This window comes from Elephas maximus, chromosome 5 (assembly GCF_024166365.1).
Source record: "Elephas maximus indicus isolate mEleMax1 chromosome 5, mEleMax1 primary haplotype, whole genome shotgun sequence".
In the NCBI taxonomy this organism is placed as follows: Eukaryota; Metazoa; Chordata; class Mammalia; order Proboscidea; family Elephantidae; genus Elephas; species Elephas maximus.
This window is the reverse complement of record NC_064823.1, coordinates 61,276,051-61,293,919: the sequence shown is the minus strand read 5'-3', so window position 1 is coordinate 61,293,919 and position 17,869 is coordinate 61,276,051. Positions and strand designations below refer to the sequence as shown.

The window sequence follows — 17,869 nt, the reverse complement described above, 5'->3', positions numbered from 1 at the left end:
AAAAGTGAAGGGGGTCTATTTGTTAGCTATAAAAATAAGAGAACAAAAATGTGAAAAGATAAAAGAAATGCATTCAGAAACCAATTTGCTGAATTTACTAAATATGACAATTTACCAAAAAGGTAAGTGACTTTTTCAGAGCAGTAGTTCAGAAGCTATTTTTGCAATAAAATGCGTGCTTATATCAAAGTTGTAAAATTACTGAACAAATAACTCCCAGTAAATGTTGTTATAAATTTTTCTAAATTATATGTTTTTAGAGTGTTTTGATCTTTTTTGAGGAATGTATGTTTATTATATCTGTTACAGTATTCTCTTAAGTATTTTTAGTATACACAGACAAGAAATACCTAAGAATAGATACAGTAAATGCATGGTTTCTTAAATATGATTTTACTATTGATGACTCTTAGATTGATCCTGAGATGGCAAGGAAAAATGAAAAAATAACCGCTTAACTTTTCTAGTCAGTTGCATTTGGTTTTTGATACGGGAAAAAAAATTAAATAAAATAATTAAATGAGAGATGGCAAGGAATTGGGTGATTAAACAAATGACTGTAATATGATGCAATATGATGTATTAATAATCCGTACATTATACTCCTGAGTTCATCTTTCAAAGGGTAAAAACAATTTTTAGACTGTAAGCAAAACTCTTTGAAGAATTGCTTTTAAGGAGCAATGTAGATTGACATCAAGGATTTCTTTTATTTCCATGCAGGAAGAACCTTTTGTAATGGTCTCTGAAAATGTCTTGGGTAAACCGAAGAAATACCAGGGCTTCTCCATTGACGTTTTGGATGCCTTATCTAACTACCTGGGTTTTAACTATGAAATTTATGTTGCACCGGATCACAAGTATGGAAGCCCCCAAGAAGATGGGACATGGAATGGCCTGGTAGGAGAACTAGTCTTTAAGGTATGGATTTATTTACTTATCTCATGTCTAAATGTTTAGCTATTACCCCTGAAAGCTAATTCATATAAAATAAGTGTACTGCAAAGCATTAGGTGAGGGTGTTGAATGCAAAATCTCAGCTAATACTATTTTATGAATGATATGGAAAGAACTATTGATTACAAAATCAATCTAGATTTTTAAATAGTTCCTGTATAAAAAAAGATATAATAGTACAAGAGCTTACCTCTGCCAAACTTTTATCTCAAAAAATTTTGCCAATATCTAGTGCATAATGAAATCACAATGTAATTTACAAATACAATCCATAACTTTGTTTTCTTTTAAAAAGCAATGTCATTTGCAAAAATATTAAAATCCTGATCACTTAGGAAATAATTTCAGGATCTAGGTAAGGTAGATCTATACTTATGTATATATTTTTTGCTTGTACTTTCTATTTTCAAAAAAACCTTAAACACGTCTATTTCTTTCTTTAGTTTTGTCAGTTTTTGCTTCACGTTATTGAAGCTTTGTTATTAGGTGCATACAGATTTATTATTATTATTGTCTTCCTGATGAATTGTTGAATAGTCAAGTTTGGATTTATAATTTACAATTTTATTTGCATGTATCCCACATTATTCTTTCTTTTTTCTTCTATTTCTTATTTCCTTTCTTAGGGTAAATTAGAAGTTTTTTTTAGTATTTAATTTTATTTTCTCTGTTGGCTTTTTAGTTCTATCTTTTTGTATTTTTGTTTGTTTCTGGTTAGTTTAGAGATAGTAAATGCACTCTTAGCATCGTATTCTATTGAGAATTAATAGTGTATCACTTCACATAAAAATCTTAGAAACTTGAAGCAATATAATTAATTTATGCCCACCCCATCCTTTGTGCTATTGTGGTTGTGTATCTATAGCATATAAACTCCACAAGAAAATCATAGTTTTTGCCTTAACCAATCAGTTATCTCTCAAAGGTATGTTGTTGTTAGTTGCCCTCAAGTTGATTCTGATTCATGAGTATAAAAAGAGGTATAAAAAATAGTTGCTGCTATTTAGCCATAAATCTACCATTTTTCGTCTTTTTTTTGTTTTTGTTTTTGTTCTTCTTTATTCTTTTTTATGTGTCTGAGCTCCTATCTGGTATCTGGTAGTTTTTGTTTTCAAAGAACTAAAGAAATTCTTTTAGAATGTCTTGAAGTGCAGTCCTACAGGTGACATATTCTCAACTTTCGTTTACCTTAAAATGCATTTATATTCTCATTTTTTAATGATAATTTGGCTAGATATCAAGTCCCAAGTTGACAGGCTTTTTTTTTTTTTTTTGACATTTTAAAAATGCTATTCTCTTCTGCCAGATATAATTTTTTTTCCTCTGATGAAAAGTTAACCATAATTTATATCTTCGTTTTTTGTATGTAAAGTGTCTTTTTTATGTGTAGAGAGGTGGTGGTTTTAGTATCTGTTTTTATAATTCTTTTTCTATTTTTGATGTTTAGCAATTTTAAAATGTATCCCATTTGGGGCTTGCTGAGCTTCTGGGATAGATCTTACAAAATTTAACAAATGTTGGGAATTATTTCTTTAAATATTTTTTCTACCCTTTTCTTTTTCTCTTCAAGGCTCAGAGAATATTTAAGTTAGACCACGTAACATTGTCTCCAAATCTCTGAGGTCTTCTTCATTTTTAAAAATATTTTTACTCTTCAGTCTTCAGACTGGATGATTTACATCGATCTGTCTCCAATTATGCAGATTCTTTTTACTGCTGCCTCCATTTTCTATTGAGTCCATTCATTGATATTTTTCATTCTATATAGCATCCATTTCAGTTCTAGAATTATATTGTTTTCATAGCATCTATTTCTCTGCTCAGATTCCTTATTAAGTCACTCATTATGACCATCTATTCTTATAAATCCTTGACCATATATCCAATAACTGCCTTAAAGACTTTGTCTGCTAAAATTTCAACATCTAGGTCATTTCAGGGTCAATTAACATTGACTGATTTTTCCATTAACCATAGGTCATATTTTCCTGGCTCTTCACATTTCCAGTTGTATTTGATTATATACTGGACATTGTGGCTGATACATTGTTGAGGTTTAGGATTAGGTCTTTGGCACTGTGTACTCTGAAGAGGGTTGATTTTTGTTCTAGCAGGTAGTTAAATTACAAGTTCACCTTAAACTTGTGAAGATTTTGATTTACATGTCCTTAGGGAAAGCCTACTTTGATGTTAGGATTCCTTGGGCAGTTCTACTCTGTACTACAGGGTCACTATGAGTTGGAATCAACTTGATGGCAACAGGTTTGGTTTTTGGTTTTTGAGTGGATAAACAGTTAATTACTTGGCTACTAACCAAAAGTTGGCAGTTCAAACCCACACAGAATGCCTCAGAAAAAAAGTCCTGGTGATCTGCTTCAGAAAGATCATAGCCATGAAGGCCCTGTGGATGAAAGCTCTACTCTGAAACACATGCGATCATCATGACTCAAAATCAACTTGATGGCAACTGATATCAGTACTTTAATTTTACCTTAGTTCCTAGGGCAAATCCCTTAGTTTTGGGAATTCCTTTATTCCTAACAAATGGCCTCTGGAGTTTCTGTGGAAAGTCTATGGTTTCTCTTCTTATTTAAAGGGACTCACAGTCCAATTTCTATCTCTCCTATGGTATGTAACAATTGAAATCTTGTTTCGCTCTTTTAGCCTTCTTGCTATTCCTTTCTGCTGATTTTCGCAGAGTCTTCTTCACACATGTGCACTTTAGGGGTCAGTGAGGAATTTGAGGGGCATTTATTCACACATCTTGGAACTCACTCCTTTCTGTCTCCCTCCTTTCTATGATTCTTCTTTCATTTCTGGCACCCTGGCTACCTCAAACTCTATCCTATGACACCTTAAGCTAATGAAACCGTGACATTGTGCCTGAGATCGAGCTGCCTCATGTTGCCTGGACTGAGAGGTACTTTCAGTGTTTAAGCCATATAAAAGTAGCTCTTACCAAGTGCATTTATCTTTTTTTAAGGGTTCAATACCCTCCAGTTTCTGCCTGCTTTTGGTTGCTCTGCAATACTTTCAATTTAGAAATATATGTATATATATATATACAATCCAGAATTTACACTTATTAATCTTTGTAGAATTACTCCAATAAAAAAAAAAAATTCCATCATTGCCAGAACTGGAAAAAATTTTGAAATACTTAAAATATTTAGAAAGCTAAGGTATCTGACTAAATTGTTTCCAAGTTATGGAGTAGAGAAGAAACAAAAGGTGTTGAAGGCAGTGACAGGAAAAATAATGAAGCCATTTTTACATCATAACCTACCAAATTCAGTTTATTTAATAAACTACATACTAAATTTTATTTGAAAATATTAATATCAGAATTTTTAGTAAGAAAGCAATAGTCATGCTTCTTATTAAAGCCTCCCCAATTTACCTTAAAAACCCAAAAAGAAAAAAATAAGTTGCTGTCAAGTCGAAGTCAATGCCCTGTAGGGTTTCCTATAGGACAGAGTAGAACTGCCTCATAGGGTTCCCAAGGAGGAGGTGGTGGCTTTGAACTGCCGACCTTTTGGTTAGAAGCCAGCACTTAACCACTAGGCCACCAGGGCTACATGTCTTTATTATATACCCACAAACCCAGTGTTCTCAACGTCTATGTTTGTATTTGTAAGGGATTCTGCCTGATCTAAACCAGAAAATCAACTATGTTAAAATAAGGGTAAAGACGAGGAAAAGGTGTTATACAAATTTATTCTTTAGAAATAATGGTTAAATTCCTTATTGTATTAGACTTAGTCTAATGTTGATAATGGTTCATTCTGTTGTACATAGGGTTGCTATGAGTTGGAACCAATTCAACAGCACCTAACAACAACAATTGATAGTGTTCTTTTATTTGTTTTGTGTGCTTGCTCCAGTTACTTAAATTTTAGAGACTTGCTTCCTCACATATAAAATGATGGTACAATATGATAGGAGTTCCTGGGTGGTGCAACCAGTTAAGTGCTCAACTTCTAATGGAAAGTTGGTGGTTTGAACCTGCCCAGAGGTGTCTTGAAAGAAAGCCTTGGTGATCTGCTTCTGAAAGGTCACAGCTGTGAAAACCCTATAGAGCAGTTCTACTCTGTAACACATAGGGTTGCCATGAGTTGGAACCAATTCTATGGCAACTAGTTTTTTTTTTTTTAATTCTTTTGACAGTATGTTAATAATAAGATCACTTCTGACTATAAACTTTTTTGAAAATATTAAAGAGTTTTATTATATAAAAGCCCCAAAGAAGCAATAGTATGTTCTACAAAAGCAGTCAATTTCATGTTTTTTATTTTGAGTATAAGAGTATGTCATTATTGTACAATATAGTTCAGTGAAGTGCTCTTGTAAATTACAAATTGAGGCTTGAAGAAGCTAACTAACACATACAAGATTTTTAGCCAGAAAAACTTTAAATTCTCAGAGTATTTGTCAGGATGATTATGGGCAGACCATCTCATATTTAAATGTCATAGAAGCAGCAATGGAAGGGGAGCACTGAGTTCATATGATTGTTCCATGGTGATTTTCAGAGATAGCACTGAGCCTTCAGATTTAGGTTGATCAAAGGACCTTCTTATTAAAACTGGAAGTACATACATATTTTTTGAAAAGAAAAATTCAGCCTGAGAGAGCAAAAAATAATTGCCCAAAATATATGAATGAAGTCTATTTAAAAACTAAGAATGTAGCAAAATTGCCTCTATTCCTTATCTGCTTTGCTAATTTCATAATTTTCTGCACTTGATATGCTCTTAAAATTTCTGAGAACACAGAATTTCAGTGAGAATAGATAAACGAGGGACATGTTCTGCTCAGTACATGGGAAATCGTTAAGGATGAGTTATTATGAGTGATAATTATTTTCTTCTGGGTTAAAAGAAAAGAGCATAAATGAGAAGATCAGAGAGCTTTAAATAGAAAATAACGTGTATACCAAATTTAGGATAAAGAAAAAAGGAAACAAAAAGAGAGACATGAGTTATAAAGCTAGCTGTTCTATAATTTAGTTCCTTCATTGGGCAGCTTTCTTTAATGTCTGCAGATTTCAGCTGAGATTCTTGTACCAGAGGAGAACAGGAAGACTTTCCAAGGGACAAGATGACACAGATAGTTTGTTAGGAAATCAATTTTCAGATTCTCAATTTCTATAAGTAATCTTTGCTAAGAAAGATCTGCCTGATAATATGACCCTGGTTTTTCTTCTTCCCCATGCTCCTTATATAATCACCCTTATCTTACTTTGTAAAACATAAAATCTTTCTATGATGTGTGACTCTGGGTGCAAATAGTTCGTGATGCACTAAACTAAAAGACAATGGAAACACTGGTGTCAGAATCCTTTTATTGTTCAGATGATTTCACCTAAAAAAAATTGATTTTAAAAAAAGCAAAATTAAAGGAAGAAAAAACGTCCAGTCATGTTATTAAATACTGGATCATTCAAAAGAATTTTTGATAACAGATCACCATGATTTTCCACATATAACATGCAAGGATTCCAAGTAATTCAATGACATTTATATAAAAAACAGAAACAGAAACAACTTCTTCCATTTGCATCCATGTATTTGTATAAGCAAGGTTTCTATAAAATGAAAAAAAAAAAAAAAAGAAATAGTATTTTGATGCTGAGCCCTACCTCATTTAAACCATTGTTAGCATTAGCACATAAATATGTGAATTCACTGAAAATTAAAAGCAATATCCATGTCATTAAGAATCATATTTCTAATAAAACTTCACTTTTGGGCTAATAAATTAGTAGATTGTGTACTAATGTAATGATGACTCAATCCAGAAGAAATGTTTAATACCTAAGCTTTATGATAAAATTTACATTTTAATTTGCATACATAATTTTGAGCAAAAAAAATATACTTCAGTGATGAAGAAAAGACTTTCAGGCATACTGTTTATATTACATTTGAGAAAAAAATTTGTAGGGGTGTGGAATATAAACATAGTTCAAGGATAAAACAAAGTGATATAAATGTCTCAACTATTAAAGTGGGAACTCAAATAGCTGAGATTTAGATTCTAATAGATACATTTAAAAGAATGACTAGATAATTTTAATTTAAATTATCAATATTTATAACACCAAAAATAAGTCAGTGTCCTGCCAGAAAACAGAAACTACTCCTGGAATTTCAAAAAGAGAAAATTTAATGCAGGTGTTGGAAGGAATGGAAAAGCCAAAGAGAAATAGAGTGGAACACTGGAGAGGCAAAAAGGAAGAAAGAGTTAACACACAGTCACACAGTCAGTCAAGAGCTACCAATGCCCCTTCTATTGCAGTTGATTCTGTATCTGTCATCGAGGTGCCCCCCTCAGTCAAGGTGACGTTACCAGCTGGAATCAGGAATCACCTGCTACTACTGCTGCTACAGCCACTGAAATAACCACATAAAGTAGAAATACATTCTCTCTTCTGTCTTCTCAAATCCTCAAGTGATTTCCTCTAGTGCAAACTAAGAGGGAATCAGTTGCAAAGGAGCCTGGGGAATATAGTTTGCAGATTCCCATCCTTGCAAAGTTAAAAAAAAAAAAACAAAAAAAACACCCATTGCCATCAAGTCAATTGCGACTCATAGAGACCCTATAAGACAGAGTAGAACTGCCCCGTAGGATTTCCAAGGAGTGGCTGGTAGATTCCAACCACCGACCTTTTGGTTAGCAGCCATAGCTCTTAACCACTATGCCACCAGGGTAAAGAATGGTAGGTGTACGACACTGAAGCATGATCGTAAATTGAGAAAGAAAAATAAAAAAGGAGAATTGAATATAAAAAGATCCCAGAGGAGACAGGATAAAAGATTAAATTAAAGATTGATTTTGATCGGATCTAAAGATATTTCTTTGATAGTGGAAAAACATGGTAAGAATGTGTTTTGTTAAAGTTAAATCTATAGGCAAAAGGTTGGCAGTTTGAGGGAGATTATATCTTGTTTCAAATTTCTTGAGGAGATGAAGTCTGTTGACAGTGACAGGGAATGATTATTATGTAACAGTCTACAGGAGAGTGATGAGAGTTTTAAATAGATATTGAGGAAAGTGATAGTGATTATTAAACTGAAATAGATAAAAGGATAGATTAATGACACTGAGGATTAAGCTGAGGTTTGTATAAGGCTGGCATTTTTCTTTGGGACTTTTCTGCACAATGGTGTGACTTTCTTCAGTTGAGGTTGAAGGCTCAAATGTAGAAGAAGAGAATATTAAAACATACATATCAAGCATAAGAGATGCTAGATAAGCTTGGCAAGAGAATTAAATGAGCTGAAAGAAAAGTTCAAATGATCAAGGAAACATGGCCATGATCAGGGAGATAGGCCTGGATAAAGTTTTGGAAAAATTAATCAGAATGTCAATATGAGGTTGAAAAACAGGTAAACTATAAGTGAAGATATGAGATAGCTAGTAGGTGGAAGGAAACCCTGGTGGCGTAGTGGTTAAGTGCTATGGCTGCTAACCAAAGTTTGTTGGTTTGAATCCAAGTGCTCCTTGAAAATTCTATGAGGCAGTTGTACTCTGTCCTATAGGGTTGCTATGAATCACAATCGAATCAATGGCAACTGGTTTGGTTTTTTTGGTTTAGTAGGTGGGAGGAGGTAGCCCAATACTGAAATATTTAAGTTTGACCCTGAGGGTCATGGCAGAGTATTAGAGGAGACTAAAGAAACAGAAGTTAAAATAGACAAAGGGGTAGGGTGTGGGGGAGGAGAATTCACTGATACTATAATGGTGGATACATGGCGTTACACATTTGTCGAAACCTGTAGAACTGTACAACATAAACAGTGAACCCTAGTGCAAACTGTGGACTTTGGTTAACAATAATGTGTCAGTTTTTGTTCACCAATTGTAACAACTGCACCACACTAATGTAAGATGCTAATAATGGGAGAATCTTTGTGCTGAGAGAGGGGGTCTATGAGAAATTTGCTCTCTGCTCAATTTTCTGTAAACATAAAACTTCTTTAAAAATAAAGTCTATTTTAAAAAATGGCTCCAAATGATTGCTGTAAGGGTCATCTATCTACATTGATATTGAAATCTGTTAAGTAGTTGGCATGTTTTGGGATGAAGAGAAATATTGAGCCAAGTCTCAAAGTTTTCAGTAAATGAGAAGAAAATATTGTCAAATTTATCTGGTGAATACTATAAACAAATTCCCCTCAGAAGACACACATATGCCTGACAAAACAAAACGAAATACAAAAAAAAAAAAAAGAGAGAGAGAGAGAGAGATAGCACACATAGAGCCTCACCAATAAAATACAAAAATCAGATTCCTCAAATATCTGAGAAAAAAGGCAAAACTCCATGACCTGCAGTATATAATGAAAATAACTGAAGTGAATTCTCACTCCAGGAGAACTCAAAATAAGAATAAATTGTTGCCCAAGGCATCCTCAAGTTCTTGACGTTTTTCTACAACTCCTGTGTCATCCCCACTCCCACCTTCTGTGATTCTGCACGTGGATTATGAGTTATTGCTATAGAAGAGTATGGTACTAGGTGGACGGAGTTCACTTCAATATCCTAGTAGCTAAAGTCAATGGAGCGTTCAGTGATTGTCCATTGTCCTTTAATTCAGTAAATATTGATCCTTTATTTAAAATCCCATAGTGGTCTTTTGAAATATTTTCCATATTTTTCAAGCTTCTATTCCTAATCCCATCTCCATTCTTGACGCCCTTCTCATTTTCAGTTCCTAAAGTTCATGGCTTGCTACAAAGACTACGAGAAAATAGTATAAACCGTTATATTTTTACCCTTCAACCTCAAAATTCTTCCGTTTATTCTTTCATTCTTATTAGCAACATAAAGGCTTTGGAATGAAGTTGTGGATACTAGCTGTATACTCCTAGCCATGCTCGCATAGAGAATATTTAACCTCTTCGATTTTCCGCTTCCATATCAGTGAGCTATTGTGAAGATTAACAGAGAAAATGAATTTAAGATTATATTGCAGAAATAGAAAATAGGTTTCATCTTACCTGCTGACTCAGATGGTGGGTGGTGGAGATTGTAAAAATTTTGTCAGGTTCTGTCTTTAAAAACCTAAGGGGTTCAACATATATTTTGGAGGTAGAATAGATAGGGTTTACTGATAGATGGGATGGGGGAGGTGAGAGAAAGAGAAAAGCCAAATGTATCTTCTAACTCAAGACTTTGTATCTTTTTAGCCACAGCAGGAAGAAGGAAAAAAAAAAAAAAAAAATTCCTTTGCTCTCATTTTTACCCAGCTCCATTCACTGTCTTGCTCCTGGCCGCAATCATCTTTCCCCTGGATTGCAGCTATAGAATTCCAATTATTCTCCCACTTTCCACTCCTGCCTGCTTTTCAATATTTTTTTAACACAGCAGCCAGATAATTCAGTCACGTCTCTGCTCAAAGCCACTTGATGGTTTCCCATCCTACTCAGAGTAAATACCTCCTTAAAATTGTCTACATAATCTATCCTACCAACTTCCTCTCTGACTTTGTCCCTACTATCTGTCCATCGACCACCGTGCTCCAAACCCATTGTCTTCTTTGCCCTTCCTCACACTAGAAATTGATCTTGTGCACTTTTCCATCTGCCTAGAATGCTCTTCTCCCAGATATATCTCCCTCCACCAAGTTTTTTTCCAGTCCTTGCCTAAAAAAAAGTTACCTTACTAGAGACTTTGTGACCATTCTATTTTAAAAGAATGACTACCACCCCCTGTACTTCCTATCCCCCTTACCTTGTATAATTTTTCTTTATAGCACATATCATCATTTTATTATATACTCACTTCCTCATGTGTCTTCCTTTGCTATAAGAAAAGCTTAATTTGTGCAGGCAATTCATAGGTTTGCTTAACCACTGAATTCTCAGTATCTAGAAAATACTTGTACAATGAAAAAGACCACATCCAACTGATCTTTTAAGATATACATTAGATAGTAACACACCCCCAAATAAAATCTTTCAATAGCATTCTGTTGCTTGTCTAATAAACTTACCATGGTCTTGTAAGCTTGACCTTGTCAAAAAGATGTTTCTATCTTTCGTGAAAGGTTATATGTTGTTCCTGTAATTTTTGGCGTATTCCGTTAATTATATAACTCTCTATATTTAGTCAGAGTCCTGGGGGCTCAGTGGTTAAGAGCTTGGCTGCTAATGAAAAGGTCAGCAGTTCGAATCCACCAGCTGCTCCTTAGAAACCTTATGGGGCAGTTCTACTCTGTCCTACAGGGTTACTAATAAGTTAGAACTGACTCCATGGTGAAGGGTTATATTTAGTCACTCCTACTTTTTTTTTTTTTTTTTTTACTCCATTATAACGAGATTGAGGGTAATACCATTTACCAGCATAGGGAAAATTAAGGAAGGAAACCTTTGAAAGAGGGAATTAAATCAACATTAATATTTTAGAAATGAGCAATAATAGTAACTAACATTTTAGAATAGCCTAGGAAAACTTGGTGGTCTAGTGGTTAAGAGCTACAGCTGCTAGCCAAAAGGTTGGCAGTTCGAATTGACCAGGCTGTCCTTGGAAACCCTATAGGGCAGTTCTGCTCTGTCCAGTAGGGTCACTATGAGTTGGAATTGACTTGACAGCAATGGGTTAGGTGCTATTCTAAAGCTTTATGTATACTGACTACATACTAAAAACATACATTCTCTTAATAACTTTCTTGAATAGATATAATTATAAAAAAAAGTCCCCTTTATATAGATGGGAAACCCTGGTGGCATAGCGGTTAAGTGCTACGGCTGCTAACCAAAGGGTCAGCAGTTCGAATCCACCAGGCAGTCCTTGGAAACTCTGTGGGACAGTTCTACTCTGTCCTATAGGGTCGCTATGAGTCGGAATCGACTCGACGGCACTGAGTTTGGTTTTTTTTTGGTTTTATATAGATGAAAAGACTGAGGCATAGGGAAGTTACATAATTTGCTGAAGGTCACATAGATAATAAGTAGACGAACAAGGATAATAGCTGAAATTCCAGAGTTCATTCTCTTATCAATTATGGACATACCTCCTTAGAGCTATCCAAACAGAAAATGAGATGAATAACTTAATATATGTGTCTAGAGTTCAAGGAAAGGGGTCTGGGGCAGACATATACATCTAAGACTAATCAACATATAGGTGAAATTTAAATTACCCCCTGCCTTTCTTTACCTCTATTTCTCATTTATCTTCAGTCTCATATTCCTTGCTCCTTCCCCACTGCTTCAAAACAGGCTCAATTTTTCTCGGTCTTAAAACAACTTTCCCATATTTCCAAAGCTAAATTAATTAGGTGTCTTCACTTGCAAATGACAATCCAATTCAATTGAAAAGATAATTTAATGGCTCACAAAACTGAGCTACCCAGGGTTAAGATCCAGGCTCATTTCATCAGGCCTTGGTGTCTCTCTCTCCATTTCTCAACTCCTCTTTCCTTTGTGCCACCCCAGTTCTCAGACAGGCTCTCCTTTTTTGGCAGCAACATGACTTTCAACAGTTCCACATTTGGACTTCGCCCTCTTATCTATCTCAGTATAAACATAGATTCTCTTTTACCTACACTCCCAACAAAGAGCCTCCTCAGTTTTAAGATGAGCTGGCTCTGACTGAGAAGTACTGTGAACGGAAGGAGGCAGTGGCTTTCAGTGCCTGGCCCACATCACATGCCCTGCCCTAGTGCTGAGGGTAGGAGTGGCTCAGTGTAAAACCTTTGGCACAAGCTTGGAGGAATCCTTGGCTGATTCCCTAAGGAAAATTAGGGTGCTGTTATCAAAAGAAGGAGAAATAGATACTAAAAGGAAAAACAAATGATACCCTTAATAGGCTTAGAAACAATGAAATAAGTTACAAGGAAACTATCAATAATAACATGTACAGAAAAATTTAAATCATCAGTAAATCAAAAACTATAATAAACTAAATTAAATTACAAACAAAAGGGAAAGTATTTGCAAAAATATGGTGAATTATTTATATCACTGCTTCACTGCTACACGAAGTTATGTAATTCAAAAGAAAATACTACAATCCCAGTAGATAAAGGTATATAAAATAAGAACACAGAGTTTCCAAATAAGAAAGTGATAGGCAATATAGATCCAAAAAAACTACTACAATGCAATAAAGTAATAAATAAGAGTAAAAAAATAATAATTTAAGTATATGAAAAGTTACCACTTTTATAGAGAAAAACCTACAACTGTGTTACATATTTTTGAAATTGTTTTATATGCTATCTTTCATAATACAAATAGAACATCGTTAGAACTAAATGCACATATTTCAGTCAGCAATGTACTTGACAACACTGTTCACTAACACAGAAACCATGGGGATTAAAATCGTAGTTGGAAACTGATCAAATAATAATTACTAGCACTTATATAGATCTTACTATTGCTGACACATGCTATATTTTGCATGTACTAGCTCTCACAGTACTCACTACAACCCTGTGAGGTAGGTACTACTGTTATCCCAATGTTGCAGATGATGAAACAGAGTCAGAGAGTGCTGAAGAAACCTGCCCATGGTCACACAGACAAGAGAATTTATAATTCAAACCCAGGCAGTTAGAGTCCACAATCTAAAGGCTTAACCCCTTTAGCAATTACAGAGAGGAGCAGAGTTCTGTATTAACTTTAAGCATCTTTCCCCTATGTGGTGATTACCGCTCGTCTACCATTCAGTGCTTTATAAGTCACATGACAGTGGAGAAAACAATACTCATTAGTTCAGCACAGGTGTTTTTAAGACCTGCACGTTTGAAGAAGTTTCAGAGGGAATTTGGGTAGGGCGTGAGTGAAAGATAAATACTCAGATAATATGGAGAAGGATTTGGAGTATGACTAAAAAGATTTGCGTCTCTAAACTTCCCAAAAATCTCACTTCTTTCTAAAAAAAATAAAAGCTGCCATTCTCTCCTCTTTTAAAGACAATTGAAACTCCTTAGAAAGGCACAAAATATTCTCTACTGTCTGTGTCTCACTTCAGTCTTAAATTTTATCACCTGCACATAGATCACATGCTGCTTCACCCTGTTTGGGCTGCCCTTACTTCATCTTCCTAAATTTTTAATCCCAGGTAAACTCATACTTTGTCCCATATGGCATTTCAAACCACTCCCATCCCTTAGTAATCCTGTCTTCAGAAAATAACTATTCCATTTCTTTTCAAACTACTCTTTTGGCACATGATACATTACAGGTAGTCTTCGAATTATGACAGGGTTTCCTTCAGATGACTGTGTCGCAAGTCAGTTCTGACATAAGTCGAATACCTCTGTCGTAGAGAAAAACTTGAACACTGTTTCAAGTTAAAACAGAGAGGTTTATTAAGAGTTTAAAACAATTGTAATTGGGAAACTACATACCCCATTGAAAACGGAACCAAGTTGTCCTGGGGCAGTTATGTTATACAGGTATTCTTACGGGGTACAAAGAGAAACTAAACCATAGGGAGGACAATTACAGGAAAGTTAATGAATATTGTAATAATCACACTCTGATTGATTACTGATAGTTAATAGTATAGTTGATGATTACAGATAGTTTTACAGGATGCTTAGATCATGGTCACAGGACGCTTACATGTATTTTCTTTGTCTATCTTGCAGAAATGTTTTGTGGCAACAGCACCCAGACAGCATTCTTTCTGAGCAGTGTATTTTGAAGGGTGCAGATGATCACTTGGTCAAGACCCCTTGAGGCATATGATTTCACATCCTGGTTTTGACCACTGAGGAAAAACATGGTTTTCTCAAAAAAAAAAAAAAAAAAGAAGCTGTTAGTCTAGAAATCCAGATCAAAATTAGGTAGCGTGGTCAGTATATTATGCCTCTGCTCCACTAACTACACTGAAACTTGTCTTTTCTTAAGATACTTCCTTTTTTTTTTTTTTAGTTTTCATTATTATTGCCTTTTATTATCGGTATCAATTTATAAATCTGATCTTTATTTGTCTTAGGGATTGGCATGAGAATGATAACATTAGCAACACTATATGTAGTACATATTACTAATGATAAGATGTACAAAAGAAAAGAAAAAAGGGCATTCATACGTACAGTTCATCATAACTGGAATATATATTATGTCAGGGACTACCTATATATATATTTAGTGAACTTTTCTTTGTATAGGAGCCCTGGTGGCACAGTGGTTAAGAGCTTGGCTGCTAACCAGAAGTCATCAGTTCAAAGCCACCAGCCTCTCCTTGGAAACTCTATGGGGCAGTTCTACTCTGTCCTATAGGATCACTATGAGTCAGAATTGAGGGCAATGGATTTGGTTTGGTTTTGGTTTTCTTTGTATAAAACCCAATGCCATCAAGCCAATTCTAACTTGGTAGTACCTTATAGGACAGAGTAGAACTGTTCCATAGGGTTTCCAAGGCTATAATCTTTACGCAAGTATCCCGACACATTTTTCTCCCTCATAGCGGCTGGTGGCTTCCTACTGCTAACCTTTCGATTAGCAGCTGAGCACTTAACCACTGTGCCACCGGAGCTCCTTTTCTTTGTATAGTCAGTCTTTAAGCAACCAGAAGCCTAAGGCTGTGTTTACTTTAGCTTTGTATGCCAGGTACACAGCAGAATATAGTATATTCATCCATTCACCCCCATACCTTTTTTTAATACATGTTATGTTCTGGGCACTGTGCCTAGCATCATGGATACAAAGAAATGGAAGACATTGTTCCCGCTTTCAAAGATCTCATAGTGTACAGAATAAGACAAATGTGTAAATAAATAATTAAAACACATTATGATAAATGCCATAGGGTAATACAAACAAAGTGTCATGGCAACAAAGGGGTGGAGTGGCAGGCTCTGCCTGGGAAGTTGAAAATATTTCACAGGAGAAATGTGAGCTGTAAAAGAGTGAGAGGCAACTATAGAGATAATTATAAAAGCATGTTTGTATGCTAAAGAATTTGGACTTTATCATTTAGCCATGAAAACTATATAAGGTTTTTATATAAGAGAAAGATGGGATTTTATTTATGTTTAAGAAAGATAGCTGAGGGAGAGCGGAGAATACATTGCAGTGGTGAAGGGAAAAGGCAAATAGCTTTTTGAACAACCTAGAGAGGAATAAAGGAAGGTCTAAACTACAACAACAGCAATAGGAGATTAACCAAAAGAATGACTTTGAGAAAAAAATAATATTTCAACATATAATTAAAAGAAATTCATAACTTGGAGGAGAGAGGAAGTGTTGCGACTTGGTGAGAAATTTAGCATAGGAGAATGAGCAGATGGACACCCAATGATGGAAATAGGGAATACAGAAGGAAGAGCAGATTGGAAAAGGGCAAAAAAGATAATGAGCTTGGCTGTAGACATTACGATTTTTGTGGTACCTGCAACATCTTAAAGGAATTAGCAATTAGTAAAAGTTCATGTGGAACCTAGGTGAATGTCCAAAGTTATAAAAAAGTTTAGGAAATGTACATATGACCCTTAACTCCTTTCTAAAAACTAAATTGGAACTGCTGGATTAACATGACAATCATGTGCAAAATGATTATTTATGGTCTTAAATTATTCCACTTAAGCCTGGTTAAGGAGGACTGGTTTCGTTACTTTTGCTACTAAGAGAGATAATAAAAAGGCTAGATGGAGGAGAGATAACTTTGGAAGAAGGGTTTAGGGTATCTGAGAATGTGTTGTTTTGCCCCCTTTCCCATCCGCACTGGAGAGGGCAACACTAGAAGCTAATTGGGATGCCCTCAGGTATAACTCCCATAAAGCCAGGCCTATCTGTGCCACCAGGAGTTCCTGGGTGGTTCAAATGGCTAAGCACTCCACTACTAGTCAAAAGATTGGCGATTGGAACCCACCTAGAGGCTCACCAGAAGACAGACCTGGCGATCTGCTTTCAAAAGGTCGCAGCCTTGAAAGCCCTGTGGAGCAGCTCTACTGTGCACACATGGGGTTGCCATGAGTTGGAATTGACTTGATGGCAATTAATAACTAACTACAACAACAATCTGTACCACCAGAGCAAGTTGCAGGGAGGCACAACAATTATCATCACTCTCATTCCTTTTTCCTAGGAAGTCAAGTTTGGAGTGGCAGAAATGTCAAAGATTCCCATGACCTAGAGAAGGCAGAGGACGATAGCTAGGTAGGACAAAGGCCAGAGTCAGCCTTGTCAAGGGTGTGCAACTCACCGCCTGGAATCAAGAGAAGGCAGTATATGAAGAATGATGCTTGTGAATGCAGAGAGGTCCTCAGATCTGTGTCCCATGAGCACAAAAGATCCTTACATATTTCCATTACTACAGATCAGTCTTGAAAATATCCATATCCACCAATAAAACTTCATGCACCAAAGAGGAAGCTAGCCCTCAAACTCCCACCACATTTACACACTTCTGCCGGTGACTGTCCAATGACTAATGCTTTAAAATGCTTGTGAAATAAGAGGTTAGGTTTGCAAAAGGAGACAGAAAAAATATGGAAGCAAAAATGAAGCCCTTATAGAGGCTGTAAACTGGACAATAAATAAGATTTTAATTCATAAAGGAAATTAAACAAGTATTGATTAAGTTTCCCAGAGAATGCCAGCTGTAGACAGGTAGGAAGTTAAAAATGAACAAAGTACATGTGGCTATAAGAATACATCTTTGTGTGTCTGAATAGCGAGTGTTTAAAATAATCCACTGGATATTCATAGAGGATGGAGCAGAAGCATAGATGTGGAAGATCACACAAGCTGTGTGTATGCAAGTAGAAGAGAAAAAAATGGCCAAAAATATTTGTTGTTGATAAGGAAAGATATTAACACCAATGAAAGAGAAGGATAAAGAGAGGTCTAGGAAAGGAAATAAATTATGTAGATGCAAATGACTTAGTGAATGGTTGTAGGAGCAATTTTCTAAATTACAGGTGATATTTAATTGGCAGACATTG

At 35.3% G+C, this 17,869-nt stretch overlaps 1 protein-coding gene across 1 annotated transcript in view; it reads left to right on the top strand.

Annotated features, from left to right (window-relative positions):
* The window catches only part of GRID2 (glutamate ionotropic receptor delta type subunit 2), a 1,658,713-nt gene that overhangs the window by 1,278,918 nt on the left and 361,926 nt on the right, over positions 1-17,869 (top strand). The window contains exon 10 of the mRNA XM_049885711.1: positions 724-921. Within this exon, the coding sequence (XP_049741668.1) occupies positions 724-921 (198 nt within the window). The remainder of the gene's footprint in view (positions 1-723; positions 922-17,869) is intronic.